Source organism: Thunnus thynnus, chromosome 12 (genome assembly GCF_963924715.1).
Source record: "Thunnus thynnus chromosome 12, fThuThy2.1, whole genome shotgun sequence".
NCBI lineage: Eukaryota > Metazoa > Chordata > Actinopteri > Scombriformes > Scombridae > Thunnus > Thunnus thynnus.
The window spans coordinates 7975264-7996131 of NC_089528.1; the positions used below are offsets into that span (position 1 = coordinate 7975264).

Here is a 20868-nt window from a genome sequence, read left to right on the forward strand (position 1 = left end):
GATACTCTTCGCAGGGCCGCAGACAGATGGAGGCTCTGGCGAACAGGCCGGCTCATCTCTGCAGGGCTGCCATGGATAAAGTGTGGTGCACTGTCACATGTAGTCACTTACGCTTCTCTGGTTCATGACCACCATCTCTCTCTCTCTCTCTCCCTCCCTCTTTCTCTCATATACACTCCCACATAATCGGAATCATACCATTATGATTTTAGGACAAGCCTTTAAGTATTCGTTGGAAATAGATAACCAAGACAATAATTGTGTTGGTATATTCCTAAATTAATTTGTGTTTTATCAGTTTACCATACAGCATTGGGGCTGTACACAATGCACAAAGAGTGGAGGGAATAAGGGGGTTAACAGGGGCCTGTTTTTTGCTCAGGTGCCTCTATAGCAGGGTAATCTGACCATGTTTAGAATAAAAACTGAAAATGTAACAAATAAAACATTTATTTGTCACGAATAAAGCCATAACAGCTAATAATCATGTTTCAGTTTGGGGTCACTAGAGGGCACCAAATCACACACAAGTGAGTCACCCGTGCAAGCACGCCAATAATAATCACATTGGTACCCAGAGGAAAGCTGGCAATTAGGATCTAAAAACATAGTATGAAACGACTAAAATCCGTCAATGTGCTCACAGGAGGTGGATGTATATTTCTATGAAGTAACAGAGCAATATCACGAGGGGTCTCCATTCATTTTTATATCAATATGGACTAATTGTTGAGCTGCAGTCAGTGTAATAACACGGACGGTGTCATTCACAAATGGGCCTGTGGTGCTTGTGCCCTCCATTATACCTTCGAGATTATTGAAACACTCGTTTATTTTTTCTCCAGTCAGCTCTACAAGCCCTCGTGCTCTCTCATATATGAGCATATATCTCAGTTAAAAAAAAAAAAAAAAAGAAAAAAAAAAACATCGATGTTGAAGATCAACCCAAGTCAAATGAGCTCAGCTAGGCCGCATTTATTGTTTTCTCAACCCAACTACGGTACTCATCCCGCCCACAGTAGCGTCCGTATAACGTGACTGATAGCTGGTTCAGCCAATGAGATTGCCGTATGCTGCCGGCTGTGGAGATAACCGACCAATCAAAAAGGTTTGATAGCATTCGTAAGGAGGGGGCACGCTTTCTACGCTTTCTCTGGCAAGAATGTTAGTTCCTGCTCTTCCCTGGCCGTTTCCTGTAATCGTACAGTGTTGTGAGACGGAGAAAGCCATGTGTGTCGATGCAAAGGTAAATTTAGCACCCCGAAATTATTACTGAGAGACTTAAGGCAGTGGACATGATGGTTATTTACAGGTGTTTTTGCCGAAAAACAGACGCGGACCAACCGAAACAGCATTGCGGCCTAAGTCGTGTCTGAACGTTGACGGGGACGTGGTTATTGTGGCACGTTGCTTTGGTTTGGTCCGGTTTGTTGATGAGATTGAAGGAGTCCGGTAGGATGAATGGTTGGTAGTAAATGACAGAGAAGCGAGCTAGCGGCTCTAAAACACACAATACACCGTGTTTATGAGCCTGATGTGTTCGGAGCCACTCACGCTTTTGTAAGAGGCACATCTTGGTCGCGGTACAAGCTAATGCTAGCCGACGGGTTTTTGTGAGAAAGACTGCAATACGACCAGAGAGGAAAGCATCCTACCTCTCCAGCATCAGCACCCTTCTCATCTGACTTCACTACCAACTCTTTTCAGCTTTTCTGGTTTTATATATAACTGATAAAACTGCCTGCTTTTGTTTTTTTTAGTCATTTGTTTTTACCAGAATTAAACCTGTAACAGCACATTGATAGTTTGTCTGTACAAGGTGGCCACGAGTTAGTTGTTATATTCAGCCAAAACAAAATATGTGACAATGAAGTGAGTCTTTTAGTGTCCGTTAAACTTTTCTTCGCTTCGTTGCTGTTACATAAATTATTGGTATGATGTGAATTGACTCATAGAGAAAGTAAACTTGGTAAGAGCTCATAGCTCTTAAAAAGATGAATGTAAGTGTGTTTATATGAAAGTTGTGATTTAGGAAACTTAAGTGTGTTCTTTTCCATGCATTCAGAACTAAATTTAAATGAATAATGAGAGGTATACAGGGTTGCCTTATAGGGCCACTTTTGTAAAGCTTTCTGTTCTATTCTTTTTATCTTTGTACTCTTAAAGACCCTTGAACTGGCCATTGAATGAGACACACCAAACCTTCAGGTGTGAAACTGGCTGGAACTAGTAAGCAGTACAGCTTTTGTTCAAATAATGTCAAAGTCATGAAATTGTGCATCATTGACATCTGTGTTTCTCCTCTATTTCCAGCAGTTTGCTTAAATATTGAGAAGATCTGGACGACTACTATTTAGCTTCCATCTCGGAGTGTGTCTAACGTTGTGCCCGTCTCCCTGTGTGGAGGGGGCAAGATGGCAGATCCCATCATGGACCTCTTTGAGGACACACCCCTGTTTAACCTGGATGCCCTCCCGGATGACTCCTTTTCTCAGGGCTCCTCAGACCCTGTGGAGGAGGCACTTAAGCTGGCATTGGGCCAGGTGGACACACCAGCTGAGCCGGAGCCCACACCTGAGCTGACGGTCAGCGAAGGCCTTGGTGTTCCTGTAGCAGCCCCCGCCATCCCTGACCCTGCCCCGGTTCAAGTCCCCGCGCAGCAGCCGGTGCCAGTAGCGCCTGCTCAGACTGTTTCCATAGCTGCAGCTCCCACTGTAGTCCCTGCCCCTGTTGATACTGTACCTCAAATCCAAGCCCAGGCCACCATACCCATCGTCAGCAACGCAAGCGTGGTCACCAGTAGCACTGTCCTGCTGAGCTCACCTCTGACTGTTTCCACGTCCCCGGCCACCACCACCGCCCCCACACAGCAGCTCACACAGATAACTCACCAGCTCACTCCTCAGCAGTTAGCTGCCATCACACAGCAAGCTGGTGGTAAAATTGTCATTCTCAAAGGTCCCCAGGGTCAAGCCCAGGTGCTGCAGACTGTATCTGGAGCCGCAGGCCAGACCAGCGGAAAGGTCATCCGTGTGTTGTCTGGCACTCCTCTCAAACCTGGCATGTCCATATTACAGGGGGGAACAGTTTTGAACCAGGCGAGCCCAGGACAAAATCCAGTCAAGGTGGGTGCTGCAGGGGTGCAGCGGCTGCTACAGTCTCCCAACGGGCCAGTGAAACAGGTGCTGCTCACCTCCGTGCCCCAGCAGGTGCAGCAGACGCAAGGCCAGCAAGTTCAGGTGCAGATCCCAGCCCAAGCACAGATGACTCAAGGCCAGACTCAAGTCCAAGTCCAGCCCCAGGGCCAGGCTACTCCGATCCAGGTTCAAGCTCAAGGCCAGGTGCAGCTCCAGCCAGCCATGCAGGCACAAACACAGGTAAGCGCCACCTCCTCTGCCACCGCAGGCAGACCACAAGGTGTCACCATGACAGCTGCAGCACAACGGGTGATGTTTGGTGTGGTGTTATGGTTTTATATCAGGGTTGTAGCTGAGTTTCACAAGGTGTAAAATAAGGTCAGACTTTTCCTAACTGTCACAATGAGTCTAATTCTCTGTATATGATTCTAGGGTGGCGAAGCAAAACGGATCACTCTGGTTCTCCAGCAGCCCTCCCAGGCTGCCACTGCTGTGTCAGCGGGTCAAGCTGTTACAGCCCAGCCGCAGGTCACACAGGTTCAGACAGCCCAAGGGGGGCAACAGGCCCAAGCCCCAGCTAGACTAGTACTGGGTCAGCTCCCCGGGGGCAAACTGGTGCTCCAGGGAAGCCAGCTAGCAGCCCTGACCCAGGCCCGGGCTGCAGGCCAGGCTGGAGGGCAGCCCAAAGTCCTCACAATTCAGCTGCAGGTTCAGCAGCAGCCCAACCAACAAGGAGGAGTAAAGGTGAGAAAGTAATGTGTTACTGTTTGGATTAACCTGTTCCAGGTCATTTCTGAGGCACACTCTGTCTTGCTTTATTATTCTCTTGTTTGTGACAAATTTCTCTGAGCTCTGATATTCCCTTTTTTACATACTAATCTATGCTTGTCAAACATTGAACTGCCTGTTAGTTGGTAATGATGCAGTAAAAGGAGGCAACTGCTCTCCCAAGACTTTACTGCAAAGATGCAACACAAAGCATTTTGGGCTGCATCTCAGATTAAACCAATGCCCAGTAATATCACCAAACTGCCTTCCGCAATCTGACCCCCTGTGACACGATGCTGGTCACCAAAATTCCCCAGCTACCACAACAAATGTGTCTTTATGTGGCTAATATTTTAGTTGCTAACATTTGTGTTGGACTGGAGCAGTTGGTTCTACTTGTTTCAGATGTCCAATCACAATACTAAGCGATGACTACTAATGTATGGCCAGAACAGATCAGTCCAAATGATTTGATGATGAAAATTCCCACATTGGCTCTGCTAACTAGTAACCATGAGCAATTGATGTTAAAGCTAGATTCTTTGAATATCTGATGCAGTGTTTGGAGGGGGGGGCTCTCAACAAAGATGGAGATAAAGACGGCAGTAGAAATTGTGTTCCTTAGATCAGATTCAGCAGTTGAATGAATTATTGGCTTATCGGCTTTAAAAGTTACATGTCCTCAAAGTAATATTCCTTGTATCTTTGGATTTTTTTTTTTTTGCTAAATTGCTGATCTTAAAGTAATATGGCAGCAGTTTCAAAATATGCTTGTTTGCTATTTTACCTAGAGCTTGATGAAAAGATTAACATCAGCTTCATCTCTGTGCATCCAGAACAGAGATTGATCCAGGTTGTGTTTAGCCTGGCATGGCAGAAAGGCTTGATGCAGAGAGAAAAAAGTTAACCTATCTCTGTCAAAGGTGCTGTTAAAAAAACTGCAAAGCTGCATCCTGGGCTAATCTCCGCACTGGACACACAGTGATGAAATTCATATCACTCCTATCTGACTGTGGAGAAGATGCCAAACAAGCAGCTTTCCAAAAATGTCTTCTTGAAAATCCTGCCAAATTCCCAGATCACATAAATGCTTAACTGTGTTATCTAACCTGAAGTTAGCTTTTTAAGATCTTTCAAAAAGCAGATTGTGACCCGTCTCTTCTTTCACTCGTACAGTACCAACTGGTTTCAGGAGCTGGCAATACTGGCAGCCCCCAGGTGCTGCAGATCTCCCAAGGCCAAGGAGGACAGAGAGTTGCAGTGCCGCTCAAAATGCTTCTCCAGCCACAGGTAGACCTCTAGATGTGCATGGATATTTTCTATACATTAGAGAGAGACTAGAGTTTTATTTAAATACAATCCGACAAACTTAAAAAAACATTCTCCTCTCTCAGACAAGTGCAGCTTCTTCGGCTGGCGGAACAGTCTCAGTGGTGAAGGTCATCAACACGTCGACCGCAGGCCCTTCCACTACAACCACTCCATCCCAGGCCATCCGTATCACCAAGGCCCCTGGCGAGCCTGCCTCTGTGCGACGAGTGGAGATCCTGTGCAAACAAGAGAAGGCAAACCGTATTGTGGCTGAAGCTATTGCCCGAGCCAAAGCACGTGGCGAGAAGAACCTGCCCAGAGTCCTGAACCAGGATGAGCTTCCATCCACTCAGACCTCTCCAGAGATGGGGGGCACTTTGACTGTGGTGTCTGCTGCTAAGAAAAAGACCAGCGGAGGAGGGAGCAAGAAGAAAAGTCCTGTAGCTGGAGGGGTGACACCCAAAACCACAGGAGGGGCTGACAAAAAGAGCAAAGTGAAGACACCAGGAGGAACAGCCACAGTAGCTGGAGGCACAGTAATACCCGGGGCTGGGAACAAGAGCAAAAGCAAAACTAAGACAAAGTAAGTGATGCATGCTGGGAAAGGTAGTCTTGTAGAAAACTATATTTATCATCCTGTTGATGCTTATCTATCTCTTTGCCCTTCCTCTCTCCCTCCATCCTTCCGCCAGCACTATTACTCTAGTGGGGGCCAAGAAAAGAAAGAGGAATGCGTCCTCAGACCACTCTGATGGGGAGTTGAGCCCCGCCTCACCTGCTGCGCTGGAGGATGACATGACAATGGTACAAGAACATACATGGTCACACAATTAAGATCATTACACTTTTGGAAATTTCCCCCTGATCTTATTAATATTTAACGCAACAAATAACAGAGCATACAGCCATTTGTTTTGGAGGCTGATTGTCTTTTAAGCTCATCCTTTGTTAATACATGACAAGCTTTGATGTTTCTGCATAGCAATACATGCGGGTTGTATTCATTAGCAGCAAGTGTGTTCTTACCTTTGTAATGTCAAAACATTTCTAGTTTAACAAAGAATGGAAACGAGAAGGCTTTGTAGACTAGTTCTCCAGTGTAACCCTGCAGAAGCCAGTTTGGCAGGTAGTTGGCAAGGTCATTTTGGAGCCCTGTGAGAGTGTTTGCAGACTCCCATTTATCTGCTGGGACATGCTAATGGTTAGAAATCATGTTTCAATAAAAAAAGACCCTTCTCATTTTATGTAATTTGTCATGTGTGGATATATGGGTGTCTGCTGTTGCTTGAACGTAAGAGAGAAACAATTTTAACTGACACCTTTCTCCTCTGAGCAGAAGAGGCGCTCCAATCGTGTGGTGAAAAGGAAGAAGTACACAGAGGACTTGGATATCAAGATAACGGATGACGAGGATGAGCAGGAAGACGTAGATGTTACTACAACTGCGGTAGCCGTGGCGTCCATCAGTGGCGGAACAGCAGCGCAGCTAAAACAGGAAATGGAGTTGGATGGTGACGGACTGCCCAGCATGCAGTTCTTTGTGGTGAGAAACATAATTCTTTCTTCTGGGGTGAGATTGAATGAAGGACTATCATGAGATGGATGTTGGTTAGAATGGGTTGTTTAGTCATTTATACATGATTTTGTGTATTTGCATCAGATTGAAGGTGTGTATGTTTCAATCATTTTAAATGTATGATGTTTTTATTTTTACAGGAAAACCCAAGTGAAGAAGACGCCGCAATTGTAGACAAAGTTCTTTCTATGAGATTAACCAAGAAGGAAGTATGTTTATTCTATTTACATTATGTTCCAATGCTCTTCCTTAATTTATTTGATTTAATTCTGAGAATCATAAAAAAACAAAAAACTGTTTTTTCTCTTGAAGGTGTCCCAAGGCCAATACACCAATGTTGAGGAATTCTTTGTAAAATACAAGAACTAGTAAGTCTCAATATCTCAATCAATAACTTTGGCCATGGCACTTTTTTTTTAATTGCTTGAAGAGATGAGTACTCAACTAAAACATCACTCTTGTGTCCTCAGTTCATATTTACACTGTGAGTGGGCCACTTTGGAGCAGCTGGAGAAAGATAAGAGGATCCATCAAAAGATCAAGAGGTTCAAGACCAAGCACGCGCAGATGAGGCACCTGTTCCAGGAGGTGAGAGGGAAACACGGATTGAAACTTCAAATTTTTAAAAGCTTGATTGCAGAAAATGGCTCTGCAGTTTAACCACCACATGCACTTAAAGTTGTTCTACCTTAAGGTTTTTTAAGAGGATGTTTGAGTAGAACAGCACAATGAGGGTTCATACTGCTTTAGCTATTGTATAACTTTATACATATGGTATTTGTACTGACCCTGTGGTTCTTTTCAGGATGAGGAGCCATTCAATCCAGACTACATGGAGGTGGACAGGATCCTGGATGTATCCCATAGTGTGGACAAGGACAATGGCGAGGTGAGAGACCAGGCCTTTTACAACAGGATAAAGGAGATCAGCTGTTCTCTCTTGGCTATGTAGCTGAATTCTTGTGCATAATCTTAGAGAAATATGACCCATAGTAGCATGTTTGCAATAGTTAAATATTTGAGTTCATATTTCCCCCCCTCACTCCATCTAGCCTGTTATCTACTACCTGGTGAAGTGGTGCTCTCTGCCTTATGAAGACGCCACCTGGGAGCTGAAGGAGGATGTTGACGAGGGCAAGGTTGAAGAGTTCAGCAAAATCCAAGACCGACAACCTCGCCTGAAGAGAGCGGTGAGCGGTCAAGTGAAAGATAACCAGACGTAGTTTTTAATCACCTGTTTGTCTGCGCATTTTGAATCTAATGGGGGACAACTGGGGACCCTTGTGGCCTGTGTAACCTGACAAGCAGAGGTTTGTTTCCTGTGTCATCATGCATCCTATTCATTTTTTTCCCCCGTGTCCTTTTCATCAGGTGCGACCTCAAGCCAGTTCATGGAAGAAGTTGGAGGAGACCAGAGAGTACAAGAATGGCAACACTCTCAGAGAGTACCAGCTAGAGGGAGTCAACTGGCTGCTCTTCAACTGGTACAACAGGTATGTATCACACACATAAACGTACGTACGACACTTCATGGTCACATGTAGCAAAGTGCAAGAGCCACAGTCAAACAGCATGGTGCTGTGATTAAAGTAGTAGCAGTGGCAACTTTAGGATTGTAGCAGAGCACAATATGAGGTGGACAACATGAAGTAGGCATTGTGTCATCTATATTCTGGTAAAATCGAAAAGTCCACATTAAATGATGCTTTTTAATTGTTCCTCCCACTCTTCAGTACTCACACTTCCTGTTTCTTGTATCTCAGGCAGAACTGTATCCTGGCAGATGAGATGGGTCTGGGGAAGACCATCCAGTCCATCGCACTGCTGTCTGAGGTGTACGCTGCCGGCGTCCAAGGCCCCTTCCTGGTCATCGCTCCCCTCTCCACCATCACCAACTGGGAGAGGGAGTTCTCCACGTGGACCAGCATGAATGCCATCGTCTACCACGGCAGCCTGGCCAGCCGACAGATGATCCAGCAGTATGAGATGTACTGCAAGGATGAGAAGGTGGAGTTAATGATTGATTGTTGTTTGTTAACTTTAGTTACGTTGAACATGTGTAATGGAAATTGGCATTCTGTCTACAGGAACATTTGATCCCGGGTGCGTACAAGTTTGACGCCCTCATCACAACCTTTGAGATGGTTTTGTCTGACTGCCCGGAGCTGAGGGAGATCGCCTGGCGTTGTGTGATCATTGATGAGGCTCACCGCCTCAAGAATCGCAACTGCAAGCTGTTGGACAGCTTGAAGATGTTGGACCTGGTATGTTGATTGCAGCAGAATGTATACTTCAGAATAAAACTAATGATCAAATGTGCAAACATTTTGCTGAATAGTTAAGATCCTCCTCTCTGTTCTGTGCATCTTTCTCTTCCTGTTTTATAACTCTCCTCCTCCACTACTTCCTCTCCTCTCTCTTTGCATCTTCATTTTTTCATGTGTTCTGTGGTTTTTTTTCCCAGGAACACAAGGTGCTGTTGACGGGCACTCCTCTCCAGAACACTGTGGAGGAACTCTTCAGTTTGCTTCATTTCCTGGAGCCTACTCAGTTCCCCTCTGAGACTGAATTCCTCAGAGACTTTGGAGACCTCAAAACGGAGGAACAGGTACAAAATATACACTTATCTTGGCACTGATGAACTCAGATTCACACATGCCTATCAATCTGTTGTCTCTATGTCTTTAAATCTACACGACTCCTCTCATATCTGAACTTTTAACTTGTAATGTTCAGCTGTCACTGAGCATGTGCTTTGTATCGGCCCATCAGGTTCAGAAGCTGCAAGCCATCTTGAAACCCATGATGTTGCGAAGGCTCAAAGAGGATGTCGAGAAGAATTTGGCACCCAAACAGGAGACCATCATAGAGGTTTGTATAAATGGTGCATAATTCTCTGTAAAACTGTGCTATGTCTGGAGTTCTTCAGGACATAAATGAGATGACAGTTTGTCTTTCCCATCTTGCTAAAAGAGGATTGGAACACACTGATGGTCACCAGAACCGATGCATCAAGACAAATCTGAAAATGATACACACATATCAAAAGGCTTTAGAGGGCACCTTATTTCACAATAAATACTCAAAACACAAATACCTTTAACATACTGTGTGGTAAGATTTGTGGTGAATTGTAAAATCTGACTATTTTTCCTATCAGGTTGAGTTGACGGATGTCCAGAAGAAGTATTACCGGGCCATCCTGGAGAGGAACTTCAGTTTCCTCAGTTTAGGGGCAAACAGTAACAGCAATGTCCCCAACCTGCTCAACACTATGATGGAGCTGCGCAAGTGCTGCAACCACCCCTACCTCATCAATGGTATTGCATCTCAGTATTTACTCATGGTCTTCTTCAGCAATGTTAACTTTCAATTTATTGGCTGTGACCTCCTTCCTAAAGCATTAATGACAGTGGGTAGAAGATGTTTAGCTGCTTGTACTGAGCATCTTTGTGTCTGTGTTTTTGTTGTTATATTCAGGCTTAAATATGTACAGCTGTGCATGTATTTCCAAAAGTAACTGAATTGTGCTGTACTGTCCATATAATCTTTGGAACAGAGCAATTCCAGGAATGGTTGACAACAGTTTTTCGTAATGATGTATTTAGAGCCATTTCTCAGAATGAGCTGACATTAAATCAGAGGTTGAGTGTTCCTTTAAAGCTGCCTACACATAATAAGCAGTCTGAGCTGCACTCACTGCAGGTTTGGACAGTGCTGAGAGATCAACTTTCTAAGTCACTGCATCCTTTATCTGCTGTGTAACAAATTAATGCTGACAAAAAGCAATACACACTTACTTTTGAATTAACTAGTATATCTTTCTTTGGAAATGTTGGAGAGACAACCTTCATGATTAAAGCCTCTCGGTCAGCTAACATGATTGGATGTACTTTGAAAAGCCAGTGACCATGTAAAATCTGAGTGAGCGGAACGGATGTTGCTCAGTCTGTAGGAAAACAATGGCTAAAGTTGTAGCACAGTGATTCCTCTGGTGATCACATGTGAAAAGCCTAATCCAGACTTTTTACAGTAATGCATTATTCAGAGATAAATTAGATGTCATGCAGATTTGTTCTGGTACTTTTTGTTTTTGTCAGTTAACATTCAGCTTGACTGCTGTTAGGTGTAGCTACTTTTGAGAGACTAAGAGCTCAAACAATACACTTTATGATGACATGTTGTATCTGTGCCGCACTTCAGAAACATCAAAGTGAACTCTCAATGTCACTGTAATATTTTATACAAGCTGATGATGATGGGTTTCAGTAGCAAATGTGTATCACAATCCTGTGTAAGGCTCTTCAAGTGTTTAGTGCCATTCCTTCCTGTATCGGTAAAAGCTTGGATAGCATAATGAAATTATATCTGTTCCTCTGTCTTGTCCAGGCGCGGAGGAGAAGATCGTAGCGGAGTTGCGGGAGGTGTATGACCCCCTGGCCGCGGACTTCCATTTGCAGGCCCTGATTCGGTCGGCCGGCAAGCTGGTGCTACTGGACAAACTGCTGCCACGCCTCAAAGCTGGTGGCCACAAAGTGCTCATCTTCTCCCAGATGGTGCGCTGCTTAGACATTCTGGAGGACTACCTCATCAACAAAAGGTAGGAGGGTCCAGCTGTATTTGAATTTAAAACTGTAATTAACAATCAATATATATAATTATCTATTAAAGCCAAGTGCAATTGATGATTTAAAAAAAAAAAAAAAAAAACAACTTTACAAGTATTGGCATAATTGTCTTGAGCATATTACGTGGAGAAGTTAATGAGGTGTTTCAACTCATTTTTACAGATACCTTTATGAGCGAATTGATGGCAGGGTGCGTGGGAACTTACGACAGGCTGCCATCGATCGCTTTAGCAAGCCCGACTCAGACCGCTTTGTCTTCCTGCTGTGTACCCGTGCTGGCGGCCTGGGTATTAACCTCACTGCTGCCGACACCTGTGTTATATTTGACTCTGACTGGAACCCTCAGAATGACCTGCAGGTACAAGATTCAACTGTGCTAAATTAGGCCACAAGAACAACATGCATCTTTACATACACACAGCGTTTTTTACAGACTTATTCACATGTATGTTTTTACAATAAACAGCTCAACAATTTTTTTTTTTTAATGTTAGCAGCTGCATGTGATGCTCTTTTGACCCTTCTTTTCCTCTTTCAGGCTCAAGCACGGTGTCATCGTATTGGCCAGTCTAAGGCGGTCAAGGTCTACCGTCTGATCACCAGGAACTCGTATGAGAGGGAGATGCTGGATAAAGCAAGTCTCAAGCTTGGTCTGGACCGCGCTGTCCTGCAGAGCATGAGTGGCAACAAAGACAGCAACGTCAACGGGGTAAGAAAACCTACTAATCGTTAACTCATGAACTGCAAGGTCATGTTTTTAGCCTGGTCAATCATCTATTCTCAAAAAATTGTTCTCTTAATCCAGTTTGTACCTCTTGTGTAAATGACTTCCTGCTCACCTTCAACAGATCCAACAGTTCTCCAAGAAGGAGATCGAGGACTTGCTGAGGAAGGGTGCCTACGCAGCCATCATGGATGAGAATGATGAGGGCAGTCGCTTCTGCGAGGAGGACATTGACCAGATCCTTCAGCGAAGAGCCACCACCATCACCATCGAGAGCGAGGGCAAGGGCTCCACGTTCTCCAAGGCCAGCTTTGTGGCCTCTGAGAACCGTAATGACATTGCCCTCGATGACCCTGAATTCTGGCAGAAGTGGGCCAAGAAGGCTGACATAGACATGGACTCCATCAACCGAAAGGTAAATCTATGATGTTTATTTGTGAAGATCAACTTAGGGTTATTATGCATAATGTAGATTTTACTGGTGTTTGATCTAGTTCCTATATTAAATGTTATATATTGCTTGGAGTAATATTGAATTCACTACTATAAAAGAGTTACTCCTTCCCTCATAGAACACTCTGGTGATCGACACTCCCAGAGTACGTAAGCAGACCCGTCAGTATTCCAGTTTACGAGGTGAAGGAGGAGAACTGTCTGATCTGGACAGTGACGACGAGTATCCACCTGCCAATTCCAGACAGTCACGTTCTTCCCGGCGCTCCGACCGCCACAGCGGAGGTGGTTACGGCCGCACCGACTGTTTCCGGGTGGAAAAACACCTGCTTGTCTATGGGTATGTAGACTTTGTTAATAGTGAGTCACACCAGTTTTCTTACATCGTCGTTTTCTCAAGACTTAATATTTGTTTTAGCTTCCTCTTCTCCAAATCACATGCATCTTCCACCTAAACAATAAAATTGATTTAATGGGTTAAAGTCTGACTCTACATTTTTCACCCTTTTTCTTCTCCAGTTGGGGTCGCTGGAGGGACATCCTCTCCCACGCCAGGTGTAAGCGGCGTCTAAGCGAGCGTGACGTGGAGACGATCTGTCGTGTCATCTTGGTATTTTGTCTGCTCCATTACCGTGGAGATGAGAACATCAAGAGTTTCATCTGGGAGCTCATCACGCCGCCAGAGAATGGGCGTGAACCCCAAACACTACTTAACCACTCTGGTATGCAGCTGTGCATGGATTCGCTTGCATCTTAAATGCTACATGTGTGAATTAATGAAAGTCAGCCTTCTCAAACTACAGACATTTTAACTTGTGCAAGTGATATTTTCCATGGTTTATGTTGTTTGTTGACATTTTATTTTCTCTGCCCAGGTCTGTCCATCCCTGTTCCAAGAGGCAGGAAGGGTAAGAGGGTAAAAGCCCAGAGTACATTTGATGTACAGAAGGTGGAGTGGATCCGCAAGTACAACCCCGACACCCTGCTGCTTGATGACAGCTACCGCAAACACCTCAAGCACCAATGCAACAAGTCAGTGAAGGCCTCTCATCTTGTGTTTTTGCTATGTATGTCCATGTGTAATCTCATCCATGTATCTACGTTAAAACTCCTCCTCTCCTCCTTCAGGGTGTTGCTGAGGGTGCGTATGCTCTACTACCTGAAACAGGAGGTGATCGGCGAACATGCTGACTCTGTCCTGAAAGGGGCTGACATCAGGTATATAATACATTACATCAAGACAAGGCTCACTTTCTGAAAATCTCTGTAATATGCACTAACACACATTAAACCATGTTTTTTTTTCTCAGGGATGTTGATGTCTGGATGCCTGAGATGGAGCAGCAGGAGGTACCGGCAGCATGGTGGGATACTGAGGCAGACCGCTCACTGCTGGCGGGTGTATTTAAACATGGTAGGTAACGTTATAGGAGCAGGGTGAGGGCTTTTAATTCTTCTTCTTCTTGTCGGTGGTGGCCATGCTCACCACCACTGTCATATGTGATGCGTACACTATTTGTCAAGCCGCTCACATGGCCTTGCCTCAGATCTGGAAAATGTTTTTGCACAATCTGTAGAGCATGTCTTTGTATGTAACTGCTCTGTGTCTCTTGTTACTAGGTTATGAGATGTACACCACCATGCGTGCTGATCCCTGTCTCTGCTTCCTGGAGAGAGTTGGTCGGCCTGATGACAAAGCCATCGATGCCGAGCAGCACACTGGTGATGCCGAGCTTGGAGACGAGTGAGTGATGCTAACAGTGCCTTATTGTTTATTTCCTTTGTCCTTATTTACTACTTAACCTTATAACAAAAGTCGTAAATTGTTCAAATTGCAGACATTTTCACATTTATGCCAGTTCCAGACTTTGTCTTGTATGTCATTATAAGTTGAATTAAAATGGTCAACGTCTTAAATTTAAATTCATGACACATGCATGACATATACCGGACATGTCTCACCCTTTTCCTGCTTGATGATGATTTATTGTTTGTGTCATACAGAGCTGACTATGATAAATACTCAGAGGACCCTGAGTTCAAGCCTGCATCAAGACACGCCAAAGATCTTTACGAGGAGGTACGAATCTCAGCCACATTCAGTCAGCAGGGTTTTGTCAGCACTAGACTATTTGCATAGACATGGTGTAATATTTTGGAAATTATTTATCAGATCACTTGTACATGTTGCCATTACCTGTCTATAAATATGGCCTAGAGAGCAATGTAATAATCAGTTTCCATTCGATCTTGTTAATGCTGTTGTTGTCGTCCTCCAGCCTGACTCTATGAACGTGGACGATGAGATATCTGTTGAAGACAAGACAGGGCCGGTGATCACAGAAAGCATATCCAGCCAGAGTGGTGCGTGCGAATGGCCCTCCAGCTCATCGCTTACAGCGCGGTTACGGCGGCTGATCACAGCTTACCAGCGCAGCTACAGGCAGGAGCAGCTGAAGATTGAAGCTGAGGCAAAGGGTGACCGCAGGCGCAGGCGGTGCGAACAAGCCAGCAAGCTGAAGGAGATTGCACGGCAGGAGCGGCAGCAAAGGTATCCTGGCGTTACACTGTTTCTATAAAGGCTGTGTGTTCACACTCTGCCACCTATTCTAAGTTCACCGTATGCAAATTTCATGCCAAAAAGTGTGTGACCAGGTGATGCTCTCCATTCCAGCTCCAGTGTCAAAGAGTGTTGCTCTGTTTTTCACAGGTGGACACGTAGGGAGGAATGCGACTTCTACCGTGTGGTATCAACTTTTGGTGTAGAAAGGATGAAAAAGGAGCCAGGTCTTCCTGAGAGCGGAGAAGCTGATTTTGACTGGAACCGCTTCCGTACTTTTGCTCGTCTGGATAAAAAAACTGACGAGAGCCTCAGTCGATACTTCCGCTCTTTTGTTGCCATGTGCCGGAGGGTTTGTCATCTGCGTCCGGGCCGTAGTGAAGGTAACTACTGCTGCACCTTGTCAGTATAGGGTTGAATTATACTGTTTAACCGACAGTGACAGATGCTTCATTTTTGGTGATGTTGAATCCAACACTATGTTGGTAGGTGACTACAGTTTGTTCTTTTTACGCAAATTGATTTTAACCAGTGACTCCAATATTTAGGTATAGGTCTTTTTTGATAAATCCAGGTTTTGTATACTCTTAATATGTTCAATTACAGTTCTCCTTTTTTGGCAGTTTAATATAAGTGGAGCATGTTGACCGTACAGACACATAATTGTAACTGCTCTTACTCTGATCCTGTCCAGATACAGCAGAGACCCCCCAGACTGTGGCCCCCATCACTGAAGAGCGTGCCTCCCGTACACTTTACCGTATTAGCCTCCTGCGTCGCCTGCGTGAGCGAGTCTTGCCCCACCCCTCTCTGGAGGAACGCCTGTTGCTGGCCCCACCCAGCTCTGAGCTGCCCACTTGGTGGAATGTACCGGACCACGATCGTCAGCTGATGTTGGGCGCCGCGCTGCACGGTGTCAGCCGCACCGAGCTCTCCATCTTCTCAGACCCACAGTTCACCTTCAGTCAGGCCCGTGAAGAGTTCATCCAGAACCAGCAGGCCCCCCCACCACCTCCACCACTGGCGCAGCCCATCATGCCCCTCAGCCAACCAAAGACTGAGGAGGAAGTGCCCGGTGTGAAAGAGGAGGGACCTGAAGAGGTCGCCCACTTGCTTGGAGGTGAAATGGGTGTTACCCTGCAGAGCACGCCTTTGAGTCACCATGACGGCAAGGTGCGAGAGCCGGGCTGGAGCTTCAAGAGGAACCGGGCTAGGGGAGAACGAACAGAGGGAACAAAAGGCGGCGGAGAAGGAGGGTCGGATTCAGATTCAGATTCTGATTCAGGCTCATCGTCTTCTGAGCGATCAGGCAGCAGCGATGACAGCGGAGAGAGTGAGGAAGAGGGGGAAGGAGGTAAGCTGGCTGATAAAGAGAAAAAAACTCAACACTGCAAGTATGAAAACAAGTTTTAATTATTTTCCCTGTTTTGTCTCTTCTTCAGCAGGTATGAAGGTGTGTGACGTGGATGAAGATAACAGTTTACTCTCTATGACTCCATCTCAGGACGGCATTCCACCCCCGGATCCTCTCAGAGTGGATTGGCCCAAGGTAATTCATGTTCTTTTTACAGGATGTAAGTCTAGACTTGTGTAGGTGGCTTTGCCTAAAGGAGGAAACCATGTCTTGATCTTCTGGTGGTGAATGACTAACTTATGGGACTCTGTTTTTTTGTCTCAGGACCGTGTGTTGATCAACCGTTTGGACAGTTTGTGTACGCTGGTGCTGACTGGTCAGTGGCCCTCAGGTCGACGCTACGTGTCCGAGGCTCAGCTCAACCCCAGCTCAGAGCTGACGGGAGACGAGATGGCCTACACGAGGGTGATCCGTAAACCCACCGGCACACCTGGTGGCCCTGGGCCTGAGGGAGAAGACGGAGAGTTCACTGTCAAACTCCTCAAGGTGAGAATATACTGAACACTGGATTTGTAGGTCAGATTTTCTGTAGCAATTCTGTGAAAGATAATAATTGTTATACTTGGAAGCAAAACTAAATGTCACCCTTTAAAAAAAACTATGGGGAACTGAAAGTGAGTACATCTTAGAGGTTTTTAGTGCTACTTTTAGTACTGTTAAAATAATTTCATTTAGTGTTTAAAATCAAAAGTAGGCAGTATGAGATGCAGCTGCGGTGTGTACTTCATGGCTTAATTAGAGACCCCTCTGTCTCTCAGGAGGAGGGACTGAAGCTGACCTTCTCTAAGCAGGCCCTGATGCCAAATGGGTCAGGAGGAGAGAGCAGCAGCCGCAAGCGACGCAAGGACCAAGAGGTATTAGGTTTACATGTGTCTTTCGGTAGCACAGACACACTTGAATGCAATAACAAAACCACAGTGGATTTATTTTTCTAACTTTTTTCCGTCTGCCTCTTTTTTTTTTTTTAGTTATCAGACCCAGATGGACTCAATGATTCATTGGAGCGAACTCCTCGGCGCAGGGACCCTCCCACCTGGCTGAAGGAGAACCCAGACTATGAAGTGGAGGGAGACATGCTGGAGGTACTTTCATAACATTTATCGGTTATGGGATAGGACCAACTTTTCATCAAGTGTCAATTCATATTACCCTGGCTTGTAAACAGACATTTGTCTGAGGCTGATCAGGAAACAAAACATCAACAACTGAACTGTTTCTGCTTTATCACATCATTTGTTTTGTTTTCACAGCTTCTTGTGAACAGGAGCAAGAGGAAGAGGAGGAGGAGGGCGGATAAAGCCTTGACAGGCAGTGAGAAGGTCAAAATCATTAACATGAGGACAGGAAAGAAGGTGAGACTTGTAATTGGTATAATACACATTTTGATTGGACCTGTTGGCTGTGTGGTTGTTCAAACTGTTTCTCCGCTGCAGGTCGGAGCTGCTTTCTGTCCGATGCTGCAAGACCTGAGGGAATACCTGGAGGAGAATGCTGATAATGCTGTAGCACCCGACTGGTCTGAAACTGTTCGTAACTCTGTACGTACTCAAAACACTTCTTTGCCATGCAGTGTTTCTTCACTCTTCTTTCTAATCCTGTCTAGTAGAAAATGCTCTGCCTTTACATTTTGCATGAAAATGGACATTGGGCTGCGCGTCAGGCTTGAAGCTTTCTTGAAGCTGTCACTATCAAGAAAAAAGCTTTTGTGCAACAGGCTTGGCGGTGTCTTCAGTAGAGCAGCTGCCACCATGTTCAATGAGATGTAGCACAACAAAACCTTGTGCTCAGCAAGATCTGGCTATGAGAGCACAACGAGATCTTGTTGCCAGATCTCGTCGAACGTGGCGGGAGCTGCTCCACTGAAGGCATCACCAAGCCTAAAGGCCGATGTCTGGACTCATATCAGATTTAAAATCCACAGGAAAAGGCATAAATTAAAAGATCGATCTTGGACTTTGTGAATCAATATCAGAAAAATTAAATAAAGATTGATTTGAATTATCACTTTAAATATTGTTTCATTTCTCTTTAAGACCATGAAACTGCACCACAGCATCAGAAAATAGAAAAACTATGAAGAACACACAGTTCTTTTTTTACCCATCAACTTTCTCTGTCTAATAAAAAATGATCCTACTTGCAGGGCTTCCTGCCTGAGACTTTCTTCCACCGACTGCTGACCGAGCACTCGGAGATCCCTAAGAAAAGCCGGCGCCGCCATCACCACCACCACCATCACCACCATCATCACCACACTCCAGAGCCCACCCCTGAAGACCCCAACATGGACGGAGTTGAAGAGGAGACTCTGGTCTCAGATGGAGCCTACATGATGGATGAGGAGGACCTGGAGAACTCCCATCACTTCCTCACCAGTCCGGACTTTGATGTTAAAATGGAGGGTGGCGACAGCCTTTCCCAAGGTGACTATGACAGCTCGGATCAAGAAGCCCTATTGGACGATGTCATCATAGCACAGAAGGACTCTGACTCCTCATCTAGCTCAGAGGATTGACTGAACCCCCCAACACATCTGACTTAGTCCCCTTCTCAGAAATGAATTATGTTATTCCTCATCATTTATTTTTACCATATTATGTATCAAATTATGGATGAATGTGTTGTTTTGTTGCTACTTTTATTCATTTATTTTATATAGGATTTTTTTCCATGAAAGGAGCAGGTTTGCACCCATCTGTTTTCTTTTTCATCATTGAGAATCGTGTTCCATCTTTCTCTCCTTAGTCCTCCTCTCTAACCTCTGACAAAATGGCAAAAAGCTGAGCTTTCTTACTTCATGACTCGTCATTCTCCTCCTCTTCCTCCAAATCTATGAATTCCCATCACATTCCCAGCCGTGACCAAAAGGGGACTCCTGCTGTACAGATACCCTTTTCTTATCTAAGAACCTCAATACCAGTCCTCTTGCGCTACATGAAACTGGACATGTGTACTGAGCAGAGCCTGAATCCAGATCCCACAATCCCCTGATCTTGTTTGGTCATATCCTCTGTGTCCAGACGAGCCTGTGAACTACAAGGGGATCCAGTGTGTGGATGTACTGTTATTGTTTTCACTCTATGGGAGGGGCGGGGGTTGAGAGGGAGGGAGGGAGAGGGAAAGTGGCGTATTAGTTACTGAAGCAGTGCTAGGAGGATGGGTGTATTGTACAATGTAGAGCTGGTCAATTGTGTACTATGGTGCAAAGATGACAGCAATGAGTTACTATTCTTGTTTTATGATCTGACTGTATCTGTGATATGAATAACAGCAATCTACAGTGAAAGCAAGTTTGTGTGTATTATTGTGACTTTCACCAAGCAGGAGCGGTAAGGTTTGCTGTTTGGTTGTCTGTTTCTGTAATATTGTGTTAGAGCTTAAGTTTTTAAAATTTAGGCTTCAATTTTATCATCAACTACAAGTTGCAAACCTTACTGATTCATACTTCATAGGAACAGTACTACAAACAAATTTAGAATAAAGTTAAGGGAACAGAGGGGCCTGTCTTACAAAGCTACTGTTTCATTATGTATTTCATCACTTGATCTACCTTTTTTATTTGTAACCTTTCTGAAACATGGCAGCTGAGATGTTATTGATCTGTTTTTCTGAATTTTAGACTGAATTGGTATTAATCACTATACTTTTATGACAGCACATGTATATTAAAACCTAATTGGGGAGTGTAGTTAAATGCCAGAAAATAATTGTTTACTAGAAAATACAATAGTTGATACCCAGCGAGGCTAAATGTATAGAAAATGTAGTAAAGCAGTGGGGTTTAACTTCAACTTTAAGGTCTTTTATCTTTGGGGAAGGGTTGTGCCTTTATTCAAACGATGGGCCATGATAGGGATTTGTTTAAGTGTTTGTATACTGCACATCCTGAGAGGGGGTCCTACTGCCTGAAAGGCTTGACTCCGGGTAACACAATCCCACGTTTCACAAAAAAAAAAAAAAGATCATAATGATAAATTAAATGCTTTTGTTATTTGTTAGAAATGGCATGATACAACAAACTAAACCCTAAAGCTCGAGGTAAGACATTGTCCTCATAGTGCGATCCTGCTGGCGATGCAGATATTGCCGTTCATTCATATCCAAAGGTCCTCTAACCTGGTTTACGGCAGCCAGACTTTTATCAATTGAATGAAAATCCACGTCTTTAAAATCGCCACCCTTAAAAGTGTCGATCATTAGTTTAGAAATAAATTAAAATATTTTTTAAGTACCGTAACCCAATGAATACTGAGTTAAATGATTAAATATGTATGACACATGGCTCCGAGAGAGAATT

The 20868-nt window shown here is 44.6% G+C and overlaps 1 protein-coding gene across 7 annotated transcripts; it reads left to right on the forward strand.

Annotated features, from left to right (window-relative positions):
* The first annotated feature begins 614 nt into the window (after positions 1 to 614).
* chd8 (chromodomain helicase DNA binding protein 8) lies at positions 615 to 19857 on the forward strand. 7 transcript variants are annotated; one of them, XM_067605073.1, is made up of 40 exons: positions 615 to 1246; positions 2167 to 2229; positions 2314 to 3377; positions 3570 to 3881; positions 5082 to 5195; positions 5300 to 5799; positions 5909 to 6020; positions 6553 to 6759; positions 6933 to 7001; positions 7105 to 7160; positions 7263 to 7380; positions 7598 to 7681; positions 7845 to 7982; positions 8164 to 8285; positions 8556 to 8799; positions 8880 to 9056; positions 9257 to 9400; positions 9565 to 9663; positions 9953 to 10112; positions 11182 to 11392; positions 11583 to 11778; positions 11959 to 12129; positions 12269 to 12559; positions 12717 to 12937; positions 13117 to 13319; positions 13473 to 13629; positions 13726 to 13815; positions 13908 to 14011; positions 14218 to 14341; positions 14602 to 14677; positions 14877 to 15148; positions 15308 to 15540; positions 15852 to 16511; positions 16600 to 16706; positions 16836 to 17057; positions 17330 to 17425; positions 17540 to 17653; positions 17822 to 17923; positions 18005 to 18109; positions 18715 to 19857. In XM_067605073.1, exons 3-40 carry the CDS (start codon positions 2415 to 2417, stop codon positions 19084 to 19086), a joined length of 7746 nt encoding a protein of 2581 aa, XP_067461174.1. In that variant the 5' UTR covers positions 615 to 1246; positions 2167 to 2229; positions 2314 to 2414; the 3' UTR covers positions 19087 to 19857. The 7 variants fall into 7 exon arrangements, with proteins under 7 accessions (XP_067461174.1, XP_067461176.1, XP_067461177.1 ...); XM_067605075.1 differs by having other exon boundaries at positions 2317 to 3377; XM_067605076.1 differs by having other exon boundaries at positions 2167 to 2208.
* The last annotated feature ends 1011 nt before the right edge of the window (positions 19858 to 20868 follow it).